The sequence below is a fragment of the Bemisia tabaci genome, chromosome 9 (genome assembly GCF_918797505.1).
Source record: "Bemisia tabaci chromosome 9, PGI_BMITA_v3".
Lineage (NCBI taxonomy): Eukaryota > Metazoa > Arthropoda > Insecta > Hemiptera > Aleyrodidae > Bemisia > Bemisia tabaci.
In genome coordinates, this window is record NC_092801.1 from 32,115,984 (window position 1) to 32,128,055 (window position 12,072).

A 12,072-nucleotide genomic window follows, 5' to 3' on the forward strand; every position below is an offset into this window, starting at 1 on the left:
GAAACTTGAAAAAAAAAGCTTTCCTCTAATGGAGACTCCGATTCCTGATTACTTCTCGATGGATCCGGGAAACGGGGGGACCTTTAACGAAAACCCCCCGAAGACGGCCGATCGGACTGCAGCGTGCATCGTGCATTAGCGGGTAATTACAGGCGTACGCGTCATTAGTGGTCATACACACGTCGAATTAGCCTCTGACCAAGGTCCCGGGGCGGCTATAAGACTTCCCACGAGGCGAGGTCTGTCACAGTGCGCATTCCGTCATTCGCGATTTTCCGAAAAGTTCCTTGTGTGTAGTTTCGAGCCGAAGATGAGCCGAGTGACGCTTTTGCTGGTGGCGGTCGCGCTGGTGGGGTTCGTGGCGGGCGCCCCCGCCCCCCTCGAGCAGAGCGACCTGGAGAAATTCGAGAACATGGACTTGTCCAGCATCCTGTCCAACAAGAGGCTGAGGACCGCCTACGTCAACTGCATGGTCGACAAAGGACCCTGTACCGCGGACGCTGCTGAATTCAAGAGTGAGTAATGAATTTTTGTTTTATTTTGATCGCGTCGAGCAGAAATGGACAGGGTGGCGAAATTCCATGAAAAATAAAATCTTGAATTTCTTGTGAAATATTTCATGAAATTGCAGAAATTTATGAAAGATATTGAGAAATACCGGTTCCTTTTCTTGTTTCGCGAAATGTAAAAATCGTGACTTTCCTCACTGAAAAAAAAATCTCTGTGTATTTACTAAGAAAGGGGTAGAATTACCAAGAACTCAGGGTTCTATTTGATCCCAGTTTTTTCTTGGTATTATTACCATTTATGGAATTGGTAATTTTACCGAGAAATCTCGGTAAAATCATTGAACTTTCTCGGTAATTTTACTGGACCTTGGTAAAAACGCCAATATTTTTTATCGACTGTGGTAGAATTGCCGAGATAAAATGGCAAAGTTACCGGGAATTGATTACCAATAAAAGTGGTATTCTTACCTGGAAAAAACAGTAAAAATACCGGTTTTTAGGTAAGCTTACCAGTCTGTCTTGATTAAACTACCATAAATTGGTAAAAAAATCTAGATGGTAAAGGTACCAACGGACGTTGGTAAAAACGCCGAGAATTATTTTTCAGTGTGGAGAAAAAAACACATTGGATCTAGAGTCCACACTCTTGAAAACATTGACAAGAAAAAATACTCTTGATTCAATCGGATTTTTGCTTGAATCAAAACGAAATTCGTTTAAAGTAAGAGGCTTGGTTCTTGATTTAAGCTAGATTCTGATTGTATCAAGAGTACTTCTTCTTGTCGATGTTTTTAAGAGTCTGGACTCTAGATCCAATGTGTTTTTTTCCAGTGTAAGCAGAAAGGAACAGGGTGGCAAAATTTCATGGAAAATAAAATCTTGAAATTTCACGTGAAATATGTCACGAAATTGCAGTAATTAATGAAATATATTGAGAAATACCGTTTCCTTTTCATGTTTCGCAAAATGTAAAAATCGTGACTTTGTTCTATTTGTGTGTGTTTGAGTGCGGGTTGCATACTCTAGTCCCTGAAAAACATGAAATATTTCACAGCCTCGTAAAATTTCGTGAAATATTCCACTGAAGTTTCCAATCTTTCATTTCTTTCTTACGTTTCAAGCCACCCTGGAAAGAACCAAGCTACATCAGCTATTGCCGAATTTAATCGGGCAATTTAATTTCTTCCATGCAAACGGCTGTGCGGATTTTTGTGCACATTTCAGTGAAATTTCTGTATAGTACAAAGCAAATTCCTTAAAATTTTCGAAGGAATCTGCACAAATGTTCTCTTGTGAAATATTTAATTGCTCATTGTCAGTTAAATTTAGCAGTAGCTGATGTGGCTTGGTTCTTTTCTGCTTGTTGTGTACCCTTGTAGCATCGATTCTTAAATGAACCGCCTTTAGCAGAAAGGAACCAAGCCACATGAATCATCGCCAAATTTAATCTGGCGATTTCATTTTTTACGTGAAAATGGTTGTGCAGATTTTCGTGCGGATTTCAGTGAATCTCCTGCATGGTACGAAGTACATTCCTTAAAATTTTCTTACGAATCCGCACAAACGCTCTCTCGTAAGAAATTAAAGTCCCCTGTTAAATTTGGTCTGCACCCCCCTAAAACATTACGTGACGCTCAATCCGACCCCACCCCCATAAATATAAGTTTTATTTGTGTTTATCACCGTCCACGAGAATTGGGGACTACTTTGCCGTTTTGAGGAAGAACGCCGTAGGAGCCCTCAGGCGTTGCCAAATTTCCTTTGATAAGACTCGAATTTCCAAGTGAATTTATAAATGTTTCTCGTCCAGGTTTTCAGATAATTTTTTTCGCAATTTTACACACATTTCCCGAACATTTCAAGGAAAAATGTTCACAACTTTCCTCAAGAATAATCTTTTTACCGGTGGAAATTGGACAACTCTTGAATGTTCATACGGTGTTCTCCCCTAGCATGGCAGTATAGGGGTGTAGTAAAAAAGGTTGTGGTCGCATTTTGAGGATTTGCTTACGAATGTTGAAACACCGCAATAGTGACTATCGATATAGCTTGTCGATGGTGAAACTGCAAACCCGCGTATCGCAATTTGGGAGAAATCGAACTGCTTTTCATTACATGAGAAAAGCTCGCATGAAAAAGACCCTCTACTCGGTAGCATTCAACAGGTTTCCCGTGCTATCACGTATAATGGTATATAATCGTCGCTTTTGGAAGGAAAGGGCTGAACTGTATTTCAGGAGGAGCCTCGCAACTTGTATAACTCCGTGCCCTTTGAGACTTTCGCGGAAATGCAGTTGAGTCCTTACGTTAAGGAGCGATGGCCGTAATTGTAATCGTTGCCTTCCTGACATAAGGGTGTAACTACTTTTGACGATGAGTCCTGTTGTCCATATAACTCAATGGTTTTCCGGGCTCATCTCAATGTGTAGTTACGCCCTTATGTCAGGCAAGCGACGTAATGACCCACGGCACTCATTTCTCGCGCGATTCGATCTGATAACAGAAAACACTCGGTTTTAAATACGGAGCTGTTGACCCACTCCCATAACCTCCTGTGCTAAGGAAGAACGCCGTATGAGCCATCAGGCGTTGCCAAATTTCATTCAAAAAACCACGTACTCTCAGGAAAATTTGTGGATATTTCTCTTCCGAATTTTCAGAGAATTTCGTTCGCAATTTGATCTAAAAAAAAGTCTGAAAATCCCAAGGAGACACATTCATAACTTTCTTCAAAAATCCTTTTTTTCTGAGAGGAAATTTGGCAACATTCGAATGTCCATGCGGCGTTTTGCCTGAGCACGGAAGTAATCAGCGGGAACGTCCTGAGGAAAAACACTGTATGAAACTTGAGACGTTGCCAAAACTCCGCCGCTAAAATAAATAATTTTCGGGAACGGAATGTTTTTTTCTTCTTTGAGATTTCCAGAGAATTTCTTCTGCAATTTAACCGTAGTCCGACGGATAAATGCCAGCACTCATTATGTTCCATGGAACACATTTAATAAAAGGGAGCTAACTCAATTTCAGTAATGTAAAATTTTCTTCTCTGAGATTTTTAGAGGATTCGGCCTTAATTTAACCTTAATCTAAATGATAATTTGCAGGACCGCCGATCCGGATTCTTAAGGATCAAGGCCGGAAAAAAAATTAAAACGAACGGAGTTCCCGTCGTTATATTATATGTTAAAGAGAGCGCATTCAACAAAATTGGATCAATAGACAAGGTAAGAATATCAACATTCTGATGCATGTATCTTTACCAAAATTTCACGTAGAACACGATGCGCACAACGAAAATTACCGAAATCCACTCCTTACGAAGATATTTAATGTTTTTGATGCGTGAATTCGAATTACACGCTCATGAAAACTCAATGCTCTACGTGATTCACATCGCGCGCTAAACGTTATCAAGACAGTCTCTGCGCTATAAAAATCTGGCAACCTCAATCTTGATGTTTTGGCTCAGCTACAGCGAACTACTTACAGTTTGAAAAACACATGGCGGGAAATGAACATTGCTCGATCGAGAAGCTTGCTGAAACCGCTGTAGTGCGCGATTTGACTCACGTAGAGCTTGGAGTTTCTTGTGAGCGGGCAGTTCAAATTCCTCGGAACCAATATGAAATAAAAACGTTAATATCTTCGTTAGGAGTTGGTTTCGGTAATTTTCGTTGTGCGAATCGTGTTCCCCGTGAATCTTTGGTTAAGAATCATGTATCAGATTGCTTAAATTCGTACCTTGTCTAGTGGTCCATTATACAGCTTAATTTCTATTATAAAAAATGGATAGAGTACTCATTTTCGGTAGGTTTTTATTTAGAATTACTTCTTTTTCTTGCTTTTTTCACATAAAATTTCTATAATTTGTCGGGTTTTTCGAAAAATTTTCTTCGACTTAAGGGGTGTTTTGTTTTAACCGTAGTTCGACTTAGTGAGCTTTTACTGTATTTATTTTTCTACCAAAAAATTGTTGATTATCAAGGACGACGGCGGTCGTGTAATTATTCATCTACGTATACTAAGTATTTTTTAAAGCAAAGAAGAGGTTGCAAAATTTTGAAAAAACTGAAATCGAGTTGGTTAACTTCTATTAAATTTATTCAAAAAAGAAATGGGGGTAAAATGAAAGTAGAGGGAAAGGAGGAGGGCAGAGTCGGCAGAAAAATAGATAGAATTAACAGATTAAGAAGAGGAGCTAAAGGAAAAATGAGAGGAAAAAGGGGAGAAGAAGGAAATGAGAGAAAGGAAGAAGAAAAAAGGAAGAAGGATTTCTTTTTTATCGGATTTTTTTCGTTTTTTATTCGTCCTTTTTCCTCTTCTTTTTCTCCTTCTCGTCCTCCGCCTTTGTCATCCGCGCTCTCGAAATGTTACGTCTTTTCGTTTAAGGAACTACATTTAGCAATTAACTACAAGTTCTCGCTCATCTGTAAAAACACCTATGTGCGTAGGAGAACTAATGATACACACGTCGCTTTTAAACTGAGCCAGAATTTGTGGTTCGTAATTGCAAAATTTAGTCCATTTGTAGAGCCATAAGGCGCATCGCGCTACACGTTGGGATGCATAATCTGTTGATATCTCACTTGCTGGATTGTGCGATAAAATACGGATACTTCACATGAATTTGATAGGGGGAATGTGCAGATTTTTCAAAGTGAACGTATCCAAAAATTTCAGGGAAAGCTACTCAAAATTCTTCTTAAAAATAAATTTGACCCGGGGAAATGCAGGAAGCAGTGGTGCAGAAGCGATTTATCGATATTTCCCCCTTTGAAGCTGTGGTAAATAATCGATTATTCAGGTGTTAGTCGCCCAGTGGCGTTGCGTGCTTTGCGATCCATCGATATTTTCCCATTTGAAGCTGTGGTAAATAATCGATTATTAAGGTTTTCGCTTCGAACACCCTGTCCATCGATACTTTTCCATAGGTTTGAATGGCAGATCAATCGATGTATCGCAAAACACGCCACGCCACTGTTGTTGCCAACACCCTGTTTATCGATACTTTTCCACAGGTTAAATGGCAGATCAATCGATGTATCGCAAAACACGCCACGCCACTGTTGTTGCCAACACCCTGTTTATCGATACTTTTCCGCAGGTTAAATGGCAGATCAATCGATGTATCGCAAAACACGCGACGCCACTGTTGTTGCCAACACCCTGTTTATCGATACTTTTCCACAGGTTAAATGGCAGATCAATCGATGTATCGCAAAACACGCCACGCCACTGTTGTTGCCAACACCCTGTTTATCGATACTTTTCCACAGGTTAAATGGCAGATCAATCGATGTATCGCAAAACACGCCACGCCACTGTTGTTGCCAACACCCTGTTTATCGATACTTTTCCACTAGTTAAATGGCAGATCAATCGATGTATCGCAAAACACGCCACGCCACTGTTGTTGCCAACACCCTGTTTATCGATACTTTTCCACTGGTTAAATGGCAGATCAATCGATACATCGAAAAGCACGCCACATCACTGGCGAAAGCCAGGGACGTTCATACAGCGTTTTTCCTCGGCGGCTCGTGAAGTCGCGATCGATTGTTGAATCGTTATCGAATTATCCTGATCGATAGTTCTCTATCTTAGCAATGTTATATATCGATCATGGTCGTTCGATATCGATTCAACAATCAAGCCGCAGCAGGTGATCTTGCAGCGGAGCGGAGCAAATTACACGTTGGAGAAAATTACCTTTTCAACGGAAACGACGTCGGTCGTCAAATAGATTTATTTCAGAAAAATACCCGCGCGTTTGAATCACGTCGTACCTCGGAGGGGCGTCCGATCCGTCGTTTTCCGGACGGAACAACGTAGCTGTACTTCAACGTAGCCAAATTGTGAAGAAAGGAAAGTGGCAACGTCTGAAGGTTCATGCGGCGTTCTTCCTTGGCACGGCAGAATAAATCACCACGCAATTTGGACCGCGATACGCAGGAAGGAACCAAGTCACATCAGCTATTGCCAGATTTAACTTGGGAATCTAATTTTTTACATGAAAATGGTTGTGCGGATTTTTGTGCAAGTTTTAGTGAATTTTCTGCATAGTACGAAGCGAATTCTTTAAAATTTTCCAAAAAAATCCACGAAAGCTTTCCCTGTAAGAAAAATAAATTGCTCCGTTAAATTTGGCAATAGTTGGTGGGGCTTGGAACCTTTCTGCATAACGCGATCCATTTACTTATTTGATATTTTTGGAATATTAAAAATAATTAACACAGGTATAATGACCCATTTCAGCGATTTTTCATCTGATCGATTACACGCAAAAATCTGCAAAAAAGACAGAAATTACACGATCAAACTCCATTGCAAAATTGAATTTTTGGAGTCAATTTGGCAACCTCCGAGTAAAGTTACGTTCTTCTGTAAAGGGAACGGCGAATTGAGAGGGGCGAAAGCAGCGGGATTTAAGGAAACGTCATCAAATGACAGTAAATCGATCATTCCTACTATTAACGCCTCGTTCGACACGAAATAACGCGTGTCTCTAGGTCGATTATTAAGTCGCCACAGTGGCATAAAATGCTTCGCGATACATCGATTGATCTGCCATTTAAATCTATGGAATATGATCGATAAACTGGGTGTTCTCAACGAACACCATAATAATCGATTCTTTACCATTGCTGCAAATGGATAAATATCGATAATATATAATTCACGCTTCGCCGCAGTATCAATACTTTTCCAGTACGAGTTCGGTTCAACACAAGCTAATATCTAACTTTAAATATCCGACTTAGTATTTTCAATAATCTTTGAGCTTCTGTCAACACGGAAAAAATTGCATGTTGCTTTGGCTTTTATACTGTGAGAAAAATGTGCAAAAGTAGTTTACATTTTAAAAAAATGGTATGTTGACTACGTCCACGGTTAAATTAACAAATTGAATGTTGAGTTAGCATTTCATTCTTAAATGTAAAATCGGCATTTGATACTTGTCGCACATTCTTTTTGAACCTTATAAACGTTTTGTCAACATTCAATTTTTTCCCGTTAAGTTCAACGAGTAAAGATTTTAGGCATTGTCCTCTTCTTGCGAAATATAGCGTTTCAGATTTCTTCGTATGTGAGACGAAAGAACGTAATCACACTTCAATTCCATAAAATTTCCACCAACTAGTTTCATGTTTACGAACATACCGTTAGTCGTTTCTGTCAGAAAACCTCACTGATTTTTCTTTAGACCGCACGCAAAATTCAGCAAAATATTGAACAGATATTGCACATTTGTATTATTGTAAAAAATCGAGTCGTTTCAGTCAATTTTGCGACTTCGGAATGAAGTTACGTCCTTTTGTCTGAGGTACGACGATTTGTAGAGCCACAAGGTGCACCGCGGAATTTATAATCTCTTGTTATCCCTCTGCACAAGTTTTACCGTCTCTCAACACGCTAGATCGGCATGTGAAAAGTCTAACGCTGTAAACGCCTATTGTGTCACTTTTACGATACCCTTGGCAGGTCGCGATATAACGATTAAAATCCACCGTGGCGGTTTAAATGTTAACTGATCGTTAAAGTCAGAAACACGGTTCGGAACGGTGGCGCTACAAAGTGGCGAAAACCACGCAAAATTGCCGAGAGCTTTTATGAAGGGGCAATTTTCTAGGAGCATATTCTTAGCGCAACTCAAACTCAAAACGGGCTTGTTCTAAATTTTAGCTGGAGTAAAACGAAGAGTTGTCTCTCGTGGAAAATGACTTAAAAATCACGATGGGCGCATTAGGAAAAACTAAAGTACACTCCTAATTTCATAATATCCTTAAGAAATATACACTGGAAAAAAAACACATTGGATCAACATGCATCTTTTCCTAGGCACCGATTAGTTGATTTTTTTGTCCGCGCACCTGTTTTGTCACTAGCGCCCACAAACCTATATAACAGGGATACTTCACGCGTTGCGTAATGCTTGAAGTATCCCCTTAGGTTTGTAGGCGCCAATGCGCGTGTTGCGCAATGCTTGAAGTATCCCCCAAGGTTTGTAGGCGCCAATGCGCGTGTCGCGCAGTGCTTGAAGTATCCTCTTAGGTTTGTAGGCGCCAATGCGCGTCTCGCACTGGCCACCGCTCTATGTTAGGTACTAATCGATGTTGAAAGTGCAGAAGAGCGTATCTCGGAAAACACGATTTTCCAGGAGAGTAAAAAAACTGTCTCATTCCTCCTATTGTCAGTAGAAGGATAATTCTTGAGGATAGCAAGAATAAGATGCTTTTTTTAGACTCTTTCGCCATTTTGAATAATTTCTCGAAATGTTAGGAAATACGGCAGAAATGCACATGCAACAGCATATACACTGGGGGAAAAAACACATTGGATCTAGAGTCCAGACTCTTAAAAACATCGACAAGAAAAAATACTCTTGATTCAATCAAAATCTAGCTTAAATCAAGAACCAAGCCTCTTAATTTAAGCGGATTTCGTGTTGATTCAAGCAAAAATCCGATTGAATCAAGAGTATTTTTTCTTGTCAATGTCTTCAAGAGTCTGGACTATAGATCCAATGTGTTTTTTTTTTTTCCAGTGTGCGCTTTTTTAAGGATTCTCGCTTCCAACACGAGACTCCGGCACAGGTGATCAATTCGTGAGAGGAGTCAATCCAGCCAACCTTCGCGCACTGAGATGCTACACAATATTCAACATGGCCGACGCCAGCCCGCCAAAACACACGTGATGAGACGGAAAATTTTACGGCCGTTGTGTAGACATTTACATTTTCCTTGCGTTAATATAGACCATGGTGCTTCCCCACGATTTGTGCGCGGAAGCGTTAAACATGTTAAATGTTGCGTAGCATGCTAGTGCGCAAAGGTTGAAGTTCAATTATATCAAATTGAGCCATCAAACTGAAGCTCTGATTGGTGGAAAAAGACCTGAGGTGAGGATGCGACCAATGAGAGGCCCAATTTGATGGCTCAATTTGATCGTGTAACTGGACCTTTGGATGAAACGACTCCTCTTACGGAATGCTCAACTGTGCGAAAGTCTCGATTTTGAAGCGAGAATCTTAAAACACGCATATTCCTCACGCGAATTGTGAAGTTAGGAGTGTATTTCATATTTTGTCAATGCACTTATCGTGATTTTTGAGGATTTTTCTGCGAGAGACAACTCTTCTTTTGGATTTAGCCAAAGTTTGCAACAAGCCATCCAGAATTAAAAGATCCTTTGCGTTGCTTATGTCCCATTTTCTCCCGTTTTCAGAGATTCTTCCAGACCTGACCGAAACGCAATGTGCTGATTGTTCGGCCAAGTTCAAGGAGCTGATCAAGAAGTCAGTGACCACGTTCCAGAAAGACTACCCCGAGGACTGGAAGACACTCATGGCACACTTCGACCCGGACAACAAGAGAGCAGCCGATTTGGAAAAATTCATGAGCTCTTGAGCGGGGATACAAGAACACCGTGGGCAGCCATCTTGAATAAATTTCTTTGTCAAAGCACCCCGATCTTAATACTGCCCTGCTAAGGAAAAACGCTGTATGGACTTTCAGGCGTTGCCAACTTTCCTTTCATAAAACGCGAATTTTCTGGTAAACTCATGAATATTTTCCTCCCAATTTTTCAGACAATTTTGTTCGCAATTTCACCTAAAGATTCTGAAAATTTAAAGGAAAACTATCCATAACTTTCCTTCAAAATACAAATTTTATCAAAGTAAATTTGGCAACTCTTGAATGTTCATACGGCAAACGTCGTATGGACATTCAAATGTCGCTAAATTTCTCTCAATAAAATATTTTTTTAAGGAATGTCGTAAATATTCTTCCTGGAAATTCTCGTATGCTTTACACGAAAGAGCGAAAAATTCAACTGAAAAATATTCGCAAGACTCTCAGAAAATTCGTATTGTATCAAAGGAAATTAGGCAACGTTTGTTGAATCATACGGCGTTTTTTCCAGACACGGCAGAATACTGCGGTGATAAGACAGAATCGCGCAACTGCAATAGAATTCATTATGCAGATCAGCGGTTTTTCCTATGCACGCGCAGCAGGACATTGCAATTTATTAGGTAACTCAATAGTATACTTTATTGACGCAAGATACATAATGGTGCTCTCTCTTACGTTAGAGAATTATTGCTGAATTTGTTGTGATGTTAAAAATTCCTTGTGGTCATGCCTTGAAACTTCGTGTTTATTAAAATAAAAAAGATAATGTTATATTGATCATCATTTCGTATTCTTGTTGTCTTATCCTCTCTGACCTAGCATTTCTTATTTTTTTGCCCGGAGTATGTGTCTTAATGTCTATTTTTAGAAAGATTTTTCAAACCCTTTTTTAATGGCAAGCAATTTGTTCAAAACAAGGAAATTGTCTCTAAACGATGGTGATTATTTCTTCTCACATTATTTTTTTTACTTTGCTGAAAAAATGAAAGAAAAAAAAATGGATGTCACGGTTGACCGTAAAATTGATTTTCCTGTGATGAAAGGAATTTTTGATACTTTCAGTCAGCTTACCGGCAGAAATTAGAGCAACGCGCACTGAATTAAAGTTTCAGTAGAACGGCGAGAGAAAAAAAGACACATTACTTCGATGATAACGCCTGGCTTGGATGCAACTAATCGTACTCAATGACTGTCTGTGTTGCATAGAGAGTGAAATGAAGGCGTTTTATCGTGCGTTGGCGTCGTGTCCTCCACGGTGTAATCTGTAATGTGCTTCTGAATGTCATATCACTGGTGAAGGGGAATAAAGAATAAATTGTCTCACCTGTTCGACACAATCAAAGAGAGAATTTACTTTCATCAAGTCGCGTATTTTTCATGTAGGTAACTAAACACACATGTTTAACGACCGAAAACTTTAATCTCTCAAAGAAAAACCTCACTGTAATTCTCATGCCTCGTATTTCTTTGCTACTACGCTGACAAATCTCAAAATGAAGTTGACATGAAATGAAACCAATTACGGCGGTTACTTTAAGTTTCGTGTGGGTTCGTGAAACCCAGAGTGACTCATCGACGGTCTCAAATTATTTTGTTACCGGAGCTTAGAAATTAGCCAATTTTCCTTTTGATTCAAGCAAAAATCCGATTGAATCAAGATTTCTTGTTAAATGAGTCTGGACTCTGGATCCATGAGACTTTTTTTTTCTCGTGTCTCCTTTTTTTCATCGTTGCCAAATGTATCGCTCGTCAGACAACTCTCTCTGATTCCCGGAATACAATTTCTGACCTATTTGTGAAAGCTGTCATCCGCATAGGGGAATAAATCGCACATGCCTTGTTTCTGAATTGAACTGGAAATAAAATATTCTAATTGCAAAATGAAGTCTATTTGGCCCCGAAATTTTACCAAAGTTGAGCTTTCCAACTCCCTCTGATTCCCGAATACACTTTCTGACAAAGTAAAAAGCACATATCCGCAAAGGGAAAGTAGTGGTACATGCGTTGTTTCTGATGTGAGCTAGAAATAATACTTTCAAAATGAAGTCAATTTGGAGCCGAAATTTTACCAATTTCGAGAAATCCATCTCCCTTTTTCACCCAAAGCTTTCATTCGCATAAGGGGAATAAATCACACCTACGTTGTT

At 39.7% G+C, this 12,072-nt stretch overlaps 1 protein-coding gene across 1 annotated transcript; it reads left to right on the forward strand.

The window, feature by feature from the left end:
* The first annotated feature begins 234 nt into the window (after nt 1-234).
* Nucleotides 235-10,708, forward strand: LOC109030432 (ejaculatory bulb-specific protein 3). The gene is made up of 2 exons (XM_019041385.2): nt 235-515; nt 9,735-10,708. Exons 1-2 carry the CDS (start codon nt 311-313, stop codon nt 9,914-9,916), a joined length of 387 nt encoding a protein of 128 aa, XP_018896930.2. The 5' UTR covers nt 235-310; the 3' UTR covers nt 9,917-10,708.
* The last annotated feature ends 1,364 nt before the right edge of the window (nt 10,709-12,072 follow it).

Excerpts from the sequence above, each read along its gene's own strand:
- LOC109030432 (XM_019041385.2), top strand. The coding sequence starts at position 311 with ATGAGCCGAGTGACGCTTTTGCTGGTGGCGGTCGCGCTGGTGGGGTTC. Across the intron at positions 516-9,734 it reads GGACGCTGCTGAATTCAAGA|AGATTCTTCCAGACCTGACC; the intron begins GTGAGTAATGAA and ends TCCCGTTTTCAG.